General features: G+C 38.3%; 1 protein-coding gene across 3 annotated transcripts in view; it reads left to right on the top strand.

Moving 5' to 3' along the window:
• Nucleotides 1-16815, top strand: part of Usp3 (ubiquitin specific peptidase 3) — a 75676-nt gene that overhangs the window by 30842 nt on the left and 28019 nt on the right. For all 3 annotated transcript variants that reach the window (XM_059268158.1, XM_059268160.1, XM_059268159.1), the window contains 2 exons: nucleotides 13827-13910; nucleotides 16294-16375. In XM_059268158.1, coding sequence (XP_059124141.1) covers nucleotides 13827-13910; nucleotides 16294-16375 — 166 coding nt within the window. The remainder of the gene's footprint in view (nucleotides 1-13826; nucleotides 13911-16293; nucleotides 16376-16815) is intronic.

Here is a 16815-nt window from a genome sequence, read left to right as displayed (position 1 = left end):
CCACACCCTTTTCCAGGTGTCCCCCAAACCCACACTTTGTGTTGAAGATTTTCCACACTGTCTGTAGCTAACTGTAGGAGATGTCCAGGAAAGAAAATGAGACCAGTGCTTTTTCAGGTCTCTTAATATTTTACAGGGTTAGCATAGTTAAAATTTGACTATTGAACACATCTGTTAAAAGTTTAAGTCATTCAGACAAGTATTCTTTGGTACTTGGAAGAGAGAGAGGCGGGACAGAAGCTTAGAGATGGGTGAAGATCTCAGTAGAAGTTAGTGTTTTCTGAGATTTTCACACTAGGGCAGTGCTCACTCGCTGTTGCTGCTGTTGTGGAATACTCCTCTCTACCACAGCTAAGCATTAGCCAGGTTGCTGCTGCTGCTTGAGCCCGGGCCTTACAGAAGACTCTACCCCCAGCCACATCCTAGCCCTCAACAAAATCCCTGCCCCTTTTATATACCAGAATGGCACAGCTTCTGGGTCTGTAGAATCATGTGTTCGTGTTTATAACCATTTTTGCTTTAGAGAGAGCAGAAATTCAGGTCATCCTTGAATGTCTTTATTTCCCCACCATAGTCATAGGTCATCTCAACCTGTGTGGTGCAGGTGCTGACAGCATTCATTCCTGATTTCAGTTAGCAGTGTGCATGGGATATTCGAAGGGAGCTTTGTAAACACAGTTGAATCTGTATGCTGTAAAAAAGCTTGCTGGTGCTTTTCTTGCTATTGGTAAAATTCTGAGGAAATGGAAAATCTTTGAGGAAATTTAAGGATCAGCTTAATGGATTGAAATTATTTCCATAGGTCTCTATAAGAACATCTATTATATATTTTAGTGGCTTTGCATTTTTGTTAACTTGACATTGGAATTTAGTTTTTTTTTTTTAACATTGCTGTAGTATACAAAGGTAGTAGGCATCATTTCATGGCTGAATTGAATTAGAAAATCTTGAACCTTGGTGGAGAATGCACTCGGGAGTGGCAGAAGCTTCCTGGCCAATTGCCAGTCTTTTGTGTGCAGTTGAACAGAGCTGCAAGTTTGTGGATACCCAGAGCTTCTGAAATGCAGGAAGGAAGCTGCAGCTGGAGGGGTCACATTAGTGGTGCATTTGTGGGCTGGAGAACAGAATGCCAGGGAACCACACTGCAAAATTACACTGACATAGAAGTGCCCCAAAGGAACTGGTGATTGTTGTGAGCTCATGAGGCTTTGGGTGAAATTAGTGTTTCCCCATACCTTAACTGTTACAGAGAAACAGAGTTCTCTAAGTAGGAGTATTGTATCATTTCTCAATGCAGTTCAGGAAGTTCCTTGTACATCAGTTTCCGATGGCTAGACTGAATGGTAAGGTTCAAAGGTAAAAATAATTGAATATTTGATTATTAAGCATTTTGACTTCAGCTCTTTCTCCACTTCCTCTAGTAGTAATGATTGAACCCAGCTCCTTGGACATGCTCAACACTGAAAACACTACTGAATTGTATTCAAGTTTCTTATTATTTTTTTAATTTGAGACTAGGTTTTGCTAAAATATTCAGACTAGCCTTGAGCTTGCTCTATAGGAGCCCAGGGGTTAGCCACTCAAATGCTGGGATTACAGGTGTGAGCCACCACACCCAACTGCGAAACCCTCCTGAGGGAGACCTGCTCCCTCTTTTTCCCCCAGGGTACTCTTGTGGAGGGAGAAGTGAGAAATATGTAAATAGAAATATAGAGGAGAGAGACAGTTAGAAACACAGGATAGCCTCGGGAGGGCCTGGGTCAAAACAGACCAGCCCCTTCTGTCTCTGCTAAAGGGCTGTTAAAAGAATGTCAAGGGGTGGAGCAAAGAGCTCCCCCAGCACAGCCAGGTGTAGACTATCCCAGACACCTGGTGACCATGCACGTGGTCCAGCCATCCCCTAATGCAGCCCTGCTCTGTCAAGCAAGCTCAGATCTCACTAGGAAACGTTTGTGGGCTCCCACACCCTCCCCACCCCTTTATGGTTGGTGTTACAAGATATTCTGAGGCTAACAGTTGTTATTGCCTGTGTGTGTTTGTGTGTGCACATGTGTGTAGAGGTCATAGTTGTTCGGATGTCATTGCTTGGGTGACATCACCTTGTTGTTTGGAGACAGGATCTCTGGGATTTAGGTTAGACAAGGCTGTCTGCCCAGAGAGTTCAAGGGATCCCCAGGGCTGGGGTTACAGATATAACAGCTTTTTACATGGGTATTGGAGATCACACAGGTCCTTAGCGTATGTACTCTACCAAATGCACCATTTCTCCAGCTCCTGCTTACAGTTTTTGTCTTTATTTTCTTTTTCCAAGAGTCTTGCTCTGCCCTTTCCTTGTACATGAAGATATCACTGAAAATTTCTTTCTCTAACTCCAGTTACAGAGGATAATCTCTATTGAGCTTGTACCCCCTGGACCCTAGTCATTTCCTGCTACATGTCAGTAGTTTATAAACCTCCTTGGAGACTGCAGGAACCATCTCTAGATGGTTCTGTTTTCCTCCTTGTCTTATGCAGACTAAGCAGTGTATGTTTGAATGATGAAGGGCTGGGGCAGGAGCTCAGTCCTAAAGTGCTTGCCAAGTGTGTGGAAGGCTTTGTTCAGCCTCTAGTACCGGGTGGAAAAGCTTCTGTTAGCTAGCTTTAAAAGAGGGGAAAGGTGTACCAAATCTGTAATAGTCTGCCCTTTGGTCATCAGAGAGGACTGAAGCCACATGACAGAAGGCTACATTCCCTTCCCTCTGCAGATGGGCATCTTTGCAGGGAGCTCCTTTTAATTCTAGAGAAAGCATATACGGTAAAAGTTGTGGTTTGGACAAGCCCACTCCCTGAAAAAATCCAATTAGTATAAAACAGAGATAAAGGACGATTTCAGTAAAAGTGAAAATCTTCCCAAGATTTTCATATAAAGGCTAATTTTCAGTTTATTGTTTGTTAAGTAATGTTTCTCCCTTCCCTACCGAATATAAATGGAATTACATGTGGTATATATTACTGTAGTTGAAAAGAAGCACAAATTAAAATCAGTTTTATGTAAATAGACATATGAAGGCAATAGATTAAAAATACCAAATAATTAATTGATATCTGACTTAGTCAACTTTAATCCTTATGAACAGTAGCTGAATGAGAATGAAGAATTATGAAAAGAATATTAAAATTACTAGAATGTCTTTTTCCCAAAAGTATCTTTTCAAACTATTGTGAAATATGAACTAATTCATGTCTAAAAACTGCTTGTATTTCAGATTGTTTTTTATTTTTTATTATACCTGGTCTGCTTTATCATTTTAACAGGATTAAAAAAATTTAAAAAATTATTGTCACATAAACTCTTTAAATATAGATTTGATTCACACTCCCCCTTGTCTTTTTTTTTTTTGGGGGGGGGAGAGTATTTCGAGACAGGATTTCTCTGTGTAGCCTTGGCTGTCCTGGATCTCACTCTGTAGGCTGGCCTCACAGAGATCCACCTGCCTCTGCCTCCCAAGTGCTGGCATTAAAGTCTTGTGTCATTACTGCCCAGGTTTCTTTCTCCCATTCCCTCCTTTATGTTCTCCCCCTCTTTAAGGTGGGGTCTAGCTCTGTGGTCAAGGCTGGCCCCAAACTCATGCTTCACTTCTGAGTGTTGGGATTGCTTCTCCCCTCCTTCAGATTTCCCTCGTTTCCTTTGTGAGGGATGGGGGAAGGGTGGCAGGAGGAATCCTCACTGTGTTGCCAAAGCTGGCCTGGACTCCTGGGCTTAGGCAGTCCTGAGGGAAGGGGACCACAGGCTTAGACACAAGCTGTCACTGTTTTCAAGAAAGGAAAGCAGCAGAGATTTACTTAAAAAATTGTGTTTTGAAGTTTAAAAAGAAACTTTGTAATAGAAGCGACCTCAAATCCTGAAAGACTTCTGCTTATCTGATTTTAACGGGGGGGGGGGGGATTTTTTCTGAGTGTACTCTTTCATTTCCATAATTGGGTATTGGAAGCCAAGACATTAGAATTTAATAAAAGAATTTAAATATACACTTGATTTCTAAAGACTTTCTTTTGGATTTTAACTTGAATAAGTTTGAAACATGAAATCATCAGAATGTCAGTTTGTTTTTTCTTCAATATCTGTCATTTATAATAAGGTGGTTGGTTATATTTGTAAACCTATGCATTTAAATGAAAATGAATTAAAAACTTAAGAAATCTACTGTCCCCTTTGTGAAGGTACTTTCTGCATTCTAGATGCTTTCTTTTGTGGTATTAAACATGCTTATTACATGAAGTGTTTGCTCCTTCACTCTTGCTTAACAAAGTTGCTTCATTTGCATAATGGTTCTTTGTGTTTCAGATGAATGGAGAATAATTTTATTAGGTATATTTTCTTAGTTCATCAAGAATTTGATGTGAAACCTTATGTAATTAGTAACTTCCATAATACCATCAACAGCAATGAAAAAAAAAAACCCAATGTTTGGTACATAGAATGTTAAAGTTAAGAAAGAGGTGGAGATTTTTCTCTCTTTTGGGGTATGATATATGTTATTCAGTATAGTAGCAATTGAGAAGTTCAGTGTCAAGAGTGTAATTGAGAAATTCAATATTTTGTTTTAATTTATCTCATTAAGAAGAATTTAAGTAGCCCCATGTAGCTAGTATTGGATAATTTAGCCTCAGCATATCAGAACTTAACACTGTGACTAAATTAATTTTATGAAACTCCAAAAACTTTAAGAAGTCTGATAGAAACTCCAGAAAGAAGTCAATTTCAAAATAATTTTTGTTAATTAAAATAATTGCAAATAACTGTACCTTAAAAATGAACTCATTAAGATGTTTTAACAGTTAGATATTTAGTAAGTAGAGTTAATTTCATTTCTAGTCAGCCAACATTCATTATCAAAAGAAGTCCCAGATTATTTTATCCTAAAAGCAAAAAATGTATTTTATAAGTATTGTAAACCAATCCTCATTTTTAGTAAAAGTACTGTTACCAAATATGCTAATTTTTAAAAGTTTTATTTTTAATTCATATACATATGTAGTGTGTCTGAGTGTATGCCATATGTGTGTGCAGATGCCTGTGGGGGCCAGAAGAGGGCATTGGATTCCCTTGGAGCTGGAGTTAGAAGTGCTTTTTGAGCCCATCCATCGTGGGTACTGGGAACTGAACTTTCGTCCTCAGGAAAAGCTGTCTTTCCAACTCCCCCAAATATGCTTTGTAAATGTTATTTTTTCATTTTAATGTTCAATTTACCTCATTTTTCTTGTTTTGCTTTTGTTGTTGTTGTTTCTTTTCCTCCTTTTTACTAAATAAATGAGCCTTTCTCCTTCCCTAAAATGTAGTCTGTTATAAGTAGAACTCATATTTACCTGAAGATGTGTTGAAATCAAGAAGTAGGAGGCTGGAGAGGAGGAGGAGGGAAAGAAAACCAACGTCGCCAGGCGGGGGTGTCGCACGCCTTTAATCCCAGTGCTCAGGAGGCAGAGGCAGGAGGATCTCTGAGTTTGAGGCCAGCCTGGTCTACAGAGTGAGTTATAGGACAGCCAGGGCTACACAGAAAAACCCTGTCTTGAAAAACTGGAAGAAGAAAGAAAAAGTAAAGAAAACCAACATTTATTGATGCTCTATTCCCCTTCAGTGTAGTGTGGTAAAATCAAATATTATAAAAATTACATTTTAATAAGTGTTCTTATTAGTGACATAAGAGTGCTTAAACACAGGACAGTTGTGAATACTTAAAAAAAAATTGTGTGTGTGTGTGTGTGTGTGTGTGTGTGTTTTGCCCACATGTATGTCTGTGCACTGCATGTGTGTCTGGTGCCCTTGGAGGCCAGAAGAGGGCACTGGATTCCCTGGGATTGGAGTTAAAGACTATTGTGCACTGCCATGTAGGTGATGGGATTTGAACCTGGGTCCTCTGGAAGAGCAGCCATCTTTCCAGCCCAGTAGAGACTTAAAAAAAAAAAGGTTTTAAAGATTATGGAAAGAAGTAAAAATGTAGTTCTTTTTAAAAAATTAAGCCTTTTCAAAACATTTATTTACGCTAGGTGTGGTGGCATACACCTTTAAGCCCAGCACTAGGGAGGCAGAGGCAGGCAGAGCTCTGAGTTGGAGGCCAGCCTGGTCTATAGAGAGAGTTCCAGGACGACCAGGCCTACACAGAGAAACTCTGTCTCAGAAAAAAAAGAAAATTATTTACTTACGATTGTGTGTAAGTATAAGTGGGTGTTTCTAAGCCATGGTACATGTGGAGGTCAGGAGACAACTTGCAGGAATTAGTTCTCTGCTTTCATCATGGAAGTTTCAGGGATCAAATTCAGGTCATCAGGCTTGGTGGCAAACACCCTAACCAATGATTCCTCTTGCCTGTCCAAATTTATTCTTTATAGTTGAGTAAAATTGTATTAGTTAATGGTACAGTATAATATTAAATAATTTTAGAACAGGTAGTATCTTAGATGCCCTAAATTTTCAGTGCTCATAACAGAGAAATCATGAAGCCCTCCTATATACAAAAGGCAAATGGCCTGAGAAAGAAATCAGGGAAACAATACCTTTCATAATAGCCTCAAATAATATAAAAATGTCTTGGGGTAACTAACCAAGCAAGTAAAAGTCTTGTATGATAAAAACCTTAAGACACTGAAGAAAGAAATTGGAGAAGATATCAGAAGATGGAAAGATCTCCCATGTTAATGGATCAGTAATATTAATATAGTAAAAATGGTCATCCTACCAAAACCAATATACAGATTCAATACAATCCCCATTAAAATTCCAACACAGTTCTTCACAGATCTTAAAAGGACAATTCTACAGCTTTATATGGAAACACAAAGAACCCAGGATAGCTAAAATAATCCTGAATAATAGAAGAAGTGCTGGAGGTATCACCATTTCTGATTTCAAGTTGTACTATTGAGCTATAGCAATAAAAACAGCATGGTATTGGCACAAAAAAAGACATGATGACCAATGGAATCCAATTGATGACCCAGACATAAATGCACATACCTATGGACACCTGATTTTTATAAAGAAGTCAGAAGTCCATACTGGGGGAAAAAAAAAAAAGACAACGTCTTCAACAAATGATGCTGCACAAACTGGATAGCTGCATGTAGAATAATGCAAATAAATCCATATTTATTACCTTGCACAACACTCAAGCCCAATGGATCAAAGACCTCAACATAAAACTAGATACACTGAGTCTGATAGAGGAGAAAGAGAGGAATAGTCTTGAACACATTGGAAGACTTTCTGAATAGAACACTATTAGCACAGGCACTAAGATCAACAAGATCAACCATTAACAGAAGGGACCTCATGACACTGAGGTGCTTCTCCATGGCAAAGGACACCATCATTCAGACAAAGCAGCAGGCTACAGAATAGGAAAAGAATTTTTCCCAACTACACATCTGATAGGGGGCTAATATAAAAAATATATTAAGAACTCAAAAACTAGATATCAAGAAAACATAACCCAATATAAAAATGGGTTATAGATCTAAACAGAATTCTCAAAAGAGGAAACTCAAGACAGCTGAGAAGTACTTAAAGAAATGTTCAACACCCTTAGTCATCAGGGAAATGCAAATCAAAAGTACTTGGAGATTATATTTTACACCTGTCAGAATGGCTAAGATCACTAACAAAAGTGACAGCTCATGCTGGCGAATATAAGGAGCATAGGGAACACTCCTCCATTGCTGGTAGGAGTGCAAACTTACACAGTTACTGTGGAAATCAGTGTGGCAGTTCCTCAAGAAGATGAGAATCTATCTACCTCAAGATCCAGCTGTATCCATTCTTGGGCATATATACCCAAAGATCATTTTATCTGGTAATACAGAGACACTTCTTCATCCTTGTTCATTGCAGCTCCATTTATAATAGCCAGAAATTGGAAACACCTTAGATGCCCCTCGACAGAAGAATGGATAAAGAAAATGTGATACACTTACACAACGAAGTATTACTCAGCTGTTAAACAAATCATGAAATTCACAGACATATAGATGGAACTAGAAAAAAATGACCCTCAATGAGGTAATACAGCCCCAGAGAGACAAATGTGTTATGAATTTGCTTATATGTGGATATTAGCTGTTAAGTCATGATAACCTAGCTACTGTCCATAGAACCACAGAGGTGAGGTACAGAGTAAGGGACTAGGAAGGACAGATAGCTCTCCTGTTGTGGAATACTAGCTTAAGACGTGTTACATTCATTATGCTGTGGAGTATTTGTTTAATGATGCAAAGATGTGTTGCATTCTTTTTGTTGCATTTGTTTAACTCTGTGAAGCTGTGTTACTTTGCCTGTCTAAAACACCTGATTGGTCTAATGAAGAGCTGAATGGCCAATAGCAAGGCAGGAGAAAGGATAGGCGGGGCTGGCAGGCAGACAGAATATATAGAGGCAAAATCTAGGCAAGAGAGGGAGGAGTGAGAAAAGGAGAAAGAGGAGGACACCAGGGGCCAGCCACACAACCAGTCACAGAGTAAAAAGGAAAGAAAGATATGTAGAATAGAGAAAGGTTAAAAAACCCAGAGGCAAAATGTAGTTAAAGAGAAACAGGATAATTTAAATTAGAAAAGCTGGCTAGAAACAAGCCAAGCTAAGGCTGGACATTTATAAGTGAGAATAAGTCTCTGTGTATAAATTTGGGAGCTGGGTGGTGGGTGGGCCCCCAAAGAGTTTAAAAACAAAAAACAAAAAACAAAACCAACTACACTCTTCCTAAGAAAGGGAAATAGATAGTTATGGATGGAGGAGGTAGGGTGGCTTGTAATGAAAATTTAGTTTCCTCCAATGGAGTTCCACTGGAGAAACAAATTACTCTTAACGGTAGGCTGCATGCACAGCAGTAGATGCCAACAGAAATCAAATTCAGCAGCATCTTTGGAGGTTCCTTTTCTCAGTGTTGTGTCGGAGGTTTTTGTTTTCCTTTAAAAAAATTTATCTTTTTATTGTATTTACACATATATATCTCTTTTTTACCCTACAGGTGCCTTTGTGTATAAATTAATGGGTTCCACTTTACTGTTTTTAATGTGATTCTTGAGTGTGCAAACGAGGGTCTCTGATTTTTGTGCATTCTCTTGGGCTGTTTTTCCTTCTATTTGTTCTATTCAGTTCCAGTGTGTTAGTTTTTGCATTAATACATTTTATTTTGTTATTATCCTTCAGAAATCTGTTTGTTTTTTAATGAGAGACAGAAAGGGAGTGGATCTGATGGGAGGGGTGGTGGGCAGGAACTGGGAGGAGTAGAGGGAGGGGAAGCCTAATCAGAATATATTTTGTGAGAAGAAAATCTATTTTCAATAAAGGGGGGAAGCAGATTCAGAGCCAGCAGGATAGCTCAATGGGTAAGGATGCTTACCATCAAGCCTGACACCCGAGTTCAATCCCTAGGAGAGAGGACCCACATGGTGGGAAGACAGAGCCTACGTTTGCCAGTTGTTCTCCTCCTACAAGGGTGTGGCACACATGCATACAGACAGAAACACAAGAAATGAATAAGTGAGAGTCAAATAAAAGAATTAAACTTGTAAAGTGATGCTATTTCATATATTATTGAAAGTCCTCCAATAAATGGGGTACCAAGTTTTTTTCTCTTAATTGCATTTCTGTTGATAAGAAAAGTGACTCATCAGAGCAGTTGATTTGATTTTTTATGAATTACAAATACATCTGTTCAAGTAATCCATGAACTCTTGTAATAACCCATATTATCTCATGAAATTCAAATGGGTGCTATGCAAACTAAAACTCTCTGAGTTTGTCTGCATGAACATAATAGCATTCTTCACATTTTACTCAAGTTCTGCAAATTCACATAATGCTGATACAGTTAAAGTCTATACTTTATTATTATTATTTGAGACTGGGTCTTGATGTGTAGCTTGGGCTGGCCTCCAACTCGGGTTCCTCCTGCTTTAGCCTCTTGACTGCTGGCATTAGGTGTGGGTGCCTTGCCTAATCAGGATAAACCTTGGTATACTCTTCCACAACTGAAGCAGCCAATGTTGGCAGAAAATATATGGTCATTAAACTCATTATCTTCTATTTATTTCAATAATTGTGTAAATTGTGATGAGTTACATTTGTGACTTTATCCGAAACACTTTTAATCACTGCTACCATAATATATAGGTGATTTCAGATCACATATATTTGCAATAAATACATCATAGTGGAACAAATTAAAAAGGGAAAAAACAATTGTAAGAAATTCAGATCTCTGATGGAGCATTATCTTAATAGAAAATTTTCATATCTATCTGAAAGTGACACATATAAAAACCAATCTTAAAATGTTTGTAGCATAACTTTGATTTCACTTTGCAGTGCTGGGGTCACATAAAGAAGCACTGCACTGGTAAGCTAGAGCTGTCACCTAGGGTCAAGTTTTTGTTAAGGTTGCAAATAAATGAAGGCATTTCTTTATAAAATTATGCATTGTTTGAGACACAGCACCCAAAATATCAGTTGGGTAGTACCTCTTACCTTATCTACTTATCTACCTACCTATCTCCCTGTCTCTCTCTGTAACCCTGGCTGGGCTGACCTGGAACTCACACTCTAGATCAGACTGGTCTCAAACTCACAGAGATCCAATCTGCCTGATTCTGCCTCCTGAGTGCTGGGATTAAAACAACTACACCCAGCCTCAGTACCTTTTATTGGTTTTTAAATAATAACTTTATTTTTTGAAATTACACTCCTGCCATTTCTCCCATTTCCCTTTCCTCCCTCCAGCCCTTCCCATGCTGACCCTTTGTTCTCTCTCAAATTCATGGCCTCTTTTTCTTTACTTGTTACATATATACATATGTGCATATGTGTGTGTATTCCTAAATACATGGATACAACTTGCTCAGTATGTATGTGATCTCAGGCTAATCACTTGGTGTTGGAGGACCAATTGGTGCTCTAAGCCCTCTGAAAATCACCTATTTTTCTGATGTTATTGGTTGTGACTAATTTCTTCAGTTATTATTTTTACCAAAAGGCAGCTTTTTATGTTAAAATGCATTTCCTGAAAAATTCTTTTTTGTGTGATTTATTATCTCAAAAATATTTTTACATAGCATTTTAATTTTTTTGCCATAGCAAGTTGTAATTACTGTTCTTTAGTTTGTGATATAACTCTTTTAAGGTATTTATTTTTCTTCTAATCTCTACTTGATTTCTGTCTCAAAAGTATATCTTTATCTGAATATTAAGATTTCTCCCCATTCTGAAAAAAAATTAAGTAGGCCTGGCATGATGGCACACACCTTTAATCCAGCACTTGGGAGGCAGAGGCAGGCAGATCTCTTAGTTCAAGACCAGCCTGGTCTACAAAGCCAGTACCAGGATAGACAGAGAACCCTGTTTTGAAAAAACCATTTTCTCCCCATTCTTTTTGTGTGTATAGTATGTGCATGCACGCACACAGCTGTGGTTGAACTCGCCTGTGTGTGCATCTAGAGGCCAGTGGTCAGTGTTAGGATCTTCCTCTGTTCCTCTTCATCTTAGTTTTTTGAACCGGGAGCTTGCTTATACCTAGGCTGGCAACTAGAAACCCCTCAGTATTCTCTCCTCATCTCCGTGCCCACCCCTCACACTCCCCAGTACTGGGATCCTAGTCTCATACATCCATGCCATTTTTATGTGGATGCTGGGTATAAACTTAGAGTCTCACAGTTGTACAGCAAGTCTCCACAGCCCCTCCATTCTTAATTTTCATTTTGAAAATGATTATAATTGATATTTCAGTTTGCTTATCGATCATAATTTACTTGGGTGTTCCTGTAACTGGTGCTATTTGCACAATATGCTGATGTAAACATACTACATTTCTCCATTGTTTCCTAGGAATGCCATTAGACTCTGTTAACATGATTGGTGATGTTCTGTGTAACACTAGAATTGATGCAAGCACCTGGCCTGTACACTGTCACATCTCACATTATAAGGATGAAAGCAAAATACAGTCCAATAGACTGAAGCTGTGGCTAATAGGGAAAGGTCTGACTTGCATCAGTTGTTGAGTAAACACATTAATAAAACTTTGTAAAAGTCAGTTCAGTTCTGTTGGTGTTTAGCCACATTAGCACAGCTCTACAATTTAGTAATGAAAGCAGAGTGGTTCATTTAGAGAAAGGAAGCAACTTGACCTACTTGAGCCAGACTGCCTAAGAACAGGGCAAGGTTATAAATAATTCTATATATTTCAATGTATAAAAACGTTATTTTAACCAATGTAATTTTATATCCTAGTCTGAGTCCATGTCATACCAAAGACCGTACTTTGAGAAGCAAACCAGTTACTTATTTGAAACCGTTTGTTTCTTTAAACAAAGCAACCACCTTCAGGAAGCAGTTAGAGGTTTATTCTCAATTACATGTGGTGTCATCTTGTGATCTGAAGTTGCTCTTAGACCTAATCTCCTAGTGAATGTTGGCAGTTGGAGTGGTTTTATCTGTTTTATCTAAATGATAGGCACTAATTTATGGAAACATAAAGTAAAAACGCAATTCATTCTTCAGGGAATGCTTAACGTTCACCGAGGTACCAAGTGCCTGAAGCCAAGATTTCCAAAGATAAAGTCACCTTACTCCTTAATATATACGCTGAGCAGTGGGATAATTAATCCTTCTCTTCTTTTAGGCACCTGATTCTAGAAAGAATGATAGTCCCTGGGGTGTGAAAGTTTGTTCTGGATGTTTGTGGGAATGCTAGGAGTTGACCCTGAGAACTTGAAGACTGTCTTAGAGAAATCCTGATTGACAAGTGTGAGGGTGTGTGTTTAGTAATCTTAGATATTCTAAAGTCTTTAAACACATTCACTTAAGTTTTTACTGCTTTGAATAAATGTCATGCCATATGTTTGTGTGTAACTGTTTTCTTAAATTATTTTCCCCTGTCCCTTCCATTTTTTGTCAACTAATTTCATATATAAGAGACACATTTTTGGATTCTGTTACAGATGACCTACTTTTTACTAATTGCTGTGCTTTGAAAATTTTATTTGCTCAGAATGCTATTTTCATTATTTTTTTGGTGCTTAATAAACAAGTGGTTTTATATAAAGCTGCATATTGAAAACAAAACAAAACAAAACAAAACCCTTAGTCCTAGTCTGTAAGTAGTTTTTGTTAAAACTGACCTTCTTCCAGGAAAAAACTAAATGCTGATGTACAAATCCAAGTTTATTTTGTGTAATTCCTTGTACTGTTTACTTACTGACTTGCTACCATATAAACTATCAATTTTTAAAAATACTGTAAACATTTTTTTTCTCAAAGCCTTATCACTGTACTGAAAGATGCAGCCTAGGACTGGAAGATCTTTCCAACTCACCAGAATTCTTCTATTAATTAAATGTTGAATATGAATTTTCAGCTTTTCTCTGCAGGTAGTGCCACAGGTTAATTAGCTTTTCTTTACTTTTCACTTTAGTTTCTCCTTCCTGAACCCCCAGGAACTTGGGTGGAGAATTATCACTAGAAGGTGTGAGGCTTAATGCCTCCAGGAAAAAATGGGCACTTCTGTTTCCCTTTCTGTATGGCTCCACTAACAAAAATTAGCCATGAAGCAGCTTATTTCAGAAGAAGTGCTAAAGATCTTTTTAAAGAAAACCGTGAAAAGATGCTAGTGTTCATTGCCTACGTGCCTTTAAGAAAAGGCTTTTAAAAATGTTCCAGTGTTGGAGTCCAAATCCTCTGTCACCTTAGCTCTGCACAGTGGCCTGCAGAGCCTGTGACTGCTGGCAGCAGCCAGGCATCTCAGTGCCCACTGGTGTGCTTTTCTCAAGCTCTTTACACACATTGATTAGTACTTTCTTTGCAGTTATCGTTGTGACGATTTTGTGGTCAATGACACCAAGCTGGGCCTGGTGCAGAAAGTGCGAGAACACTTACAGAATTTGGAAAAGTGAGTAGTGGGTCCTGGAATGAACGGGGAGGGCCACTCAGTCACAGAGGAGGGTTTGGAGAGCATTGTAACCAGCATGATACAAATGCAGTGGAAATGTTGATAAAGCCTTGGGTTTAGATATCTGAAACTCTGCCCATATTTCATTCAATACTTTCCATAAACCATATCCAAGGTCCAAGAGCCTGTATTTAAATTACTACTCACAAAGTTACAAGCTGTTCAGTTCACTCACAAGGAAGAATTTGACGGTTGCAAGGAAGCATCATAAAAGGACATTAAGATAATTGTAGAAGTATTTGGCATTAAAAAGTTTATGCTGAATGTATTGAAGATCTGCTTTGAAAGACAGATTTCTGTATCATTATTTTTAAGAGAAGTTAGGTTCAAGCATCTGAGTGTGCACTTTGCCAATAAACCACAGCATAGGACCTCAGTTTCTTCTTCTTTTTCTTGGTAGAAAAGTACATAGAACTTGAAATTACAAAGAGCTTTGTGACCCTAAAGAAACTAAAGAATTTATGTGAAGACTTGTCTTGCTGTAGCCAAATTGCTTATTCAGATAAAACTCCAGATAAATAGAAACCCACAGAGCGATGCCTTTGAAAAGCTGCATGTCATGTAATGACAGCTGCCTCAAGTGAAGTCTGTGTGGCTCATCACAGATCACCCACATTGTCAGGTCCATCTGATTTGTTTTGGCAATTGGTGTATTGAAAGTATTGTGAAAATACGCCATCTAGAATGTCTCTTGATCTTATAATTGTAAACTAGTAGAATATTTCAAAATAAACGGAGAGGAAAAAATACATTATGTTCCAACACTCTATGATGTCTTTGTTGACTAAAGTTTTTTAAGTATTTCTCACTGCCTGAATAGATTATAAAGCTGAAAAGGAAGAATCAAAATAGTTAACATGTTGGGTCCAGGTACTTTGTGTCATTTTTTGACTACTTCCTTTTTCAGAGTGCTTTTAGTTCTCTCATTGGAGGTGAGCAGCATGGGGCTATATGTATGACTAGAGACAGAGGCCCTGAAAATCCTCCAAGTCACTGAGAAACTGATTGTCAATTTTAATTAAGTTTAAATAGCTACATATAGTAAGGAGTGATCATTGTGTTGGATAGTGTAGGTCTAGAGTAGTGGTTCTCAACCTTCCTAATGCTGTGACCCTTTAATATACTTCCTCATGCTGCGGTGACCCCGAACCATATTTTCATTGCTACTTCATAACTGTAATTTTGCTACTGTTATGAGTTATAATGTAAATATCTGATATATGACCCTGTTAAAGAGTCATTTAGCCCCCAAAGGGATTGTGACCCACAGGTTGAGAACCACTTATCTAGAGGAGTCTACTATTTTGAGAATTACAGTATAAAATATAACTTGTATTTTAAAAAGCCAGATGCTTTATTTAGGTAGTTTAAACCCAAAAGGTATTGGTCATGTTTACTAAGTAGCATGGACATTTGTTCGTGTGACTTTATTTCCAGAACTGGTAAAAAGAATAGTTTAATGCTGGAATTAGTCAGTGCAATTTGCCACCAGAGGTCACAAGTGGCTTGAAGCAACTGATATTAGACCTATGTTCCAAAGACTGTAGTTCATATGGAAGTTATGGAAAGAGAAAAAAGTATGTCTTTGTTCATTTCAAATTGTAGTAGAGTTGTCAGACTGAAAGCCTGTACTGTTGTTAATGGTTATTTTTATTTTCTTCAGGTTAGTTCTCCTGATAGTAACTTTAAGGAGATATTTTTAGGATGGGAGTAACTCTGATGAATTTTAAGCAAAGATTTTTCTAATATAGTAAGGATTTATTTTCAAATGTCCTTTGCAGTATAACTAAATCAGATGAGTGAGTTTATACATGTCTATGCCCTTGTGCTAGCTCATTCCTCACAGACTCAAGTGAGTCCACTAAGGCAAGCATGTGAAATTTGACACCTTTTCTAGATTAAGAAAGAAACAGCATATTATTTGAGACTAGCTGTTAAGTTTCCTGTCAATCATTTAAGGCCAGGGTTTTCCTGTTGTCATGAGGAACAGGTCTTCGGAATTTTGAAGCTTCACAATCTCTTGGTTAGATAGAGTGGTGGTGGGGCAGGCATATCTCACAGACCACAACTCCTGACCAGCTTTGTTGGGAGTAGCGTCTACTCTCCCCTGCGGTGGAGGAGCAGTGGGGACTTCCAGGGAAGTGAAAAGTGTCAGCTCCCCTCAGATACTGTGGGCCTAACTGGTCACTTTATGGCCTCACAAAGCAGCCAGATAGAATTCTTTCTGCCTTAGACACTGAGGGCAGCTTGGGGTTATCCTTTGGCCTGCTGTGTAGCATGTATTCATTAATGTCTTTTAAACTGTCTGTTTGTATTTTAATAGCTCAGCTTTTACAGCTGACAGGCATAGAAAAAGAAAATTATTGGAAAACTCATCACTAAACAGCAAGTTATTAAAAGTAAATGTAAGTAATTAAATTTTACTCCTATGTAAAAGTTAAGATCTAATCACTGTTACAGCTCTAACAAGGGCTCTTACCTGCTATAAACTTATTAATGTGTCTTGATTTGAAGTGTTTTGCAAAAATGTTTGCCACTTATAAATACCCCTCTGCCCCCTCTGGAGGTGGTCTATGTAGCCCTGGTTATCCTAGATTTCTCTGTGTAGACAAGGCTGGCCTCAAACTGAGAGCTCTGCCTGCCTCTGCCTCCCCAGTGTTAGGATTAATACCACCCTGCAAGCAATTCACTGTTGTTTGTGGTTTTTTGTTTGTTTGTTTTATTGTTGTTTGAGACAGGATCTCACTGTGTAGTCCTGGCTAGCCTGAAACTTTCCATGTAGACCAGGCTGGCCTTGAACTAAAAAATCAGCTTGCCTCTGCTTGAGTACTGGGATTAAAGGTAT

The sequence above is a fragment of the Peromyscus eremicus genome, chromosome 7, assembly GCF_949786415.1.
Source record: "Peromyscus eremicus chromosome 7, PerEre_H2_v1, whole genome shotgun sequence".
Lineage (NCBI taxonomy): Eukaryota > Metazoa > Chordata > Mammalia > Rodentia > Cricetidae > Peromyscus > Peromyscus eremicus.
The sequence above is the reverse complement of the archived record's forward strand: the minus strand, read 5'-3'. Positions and strand labels throughout refer to the sequence as shown.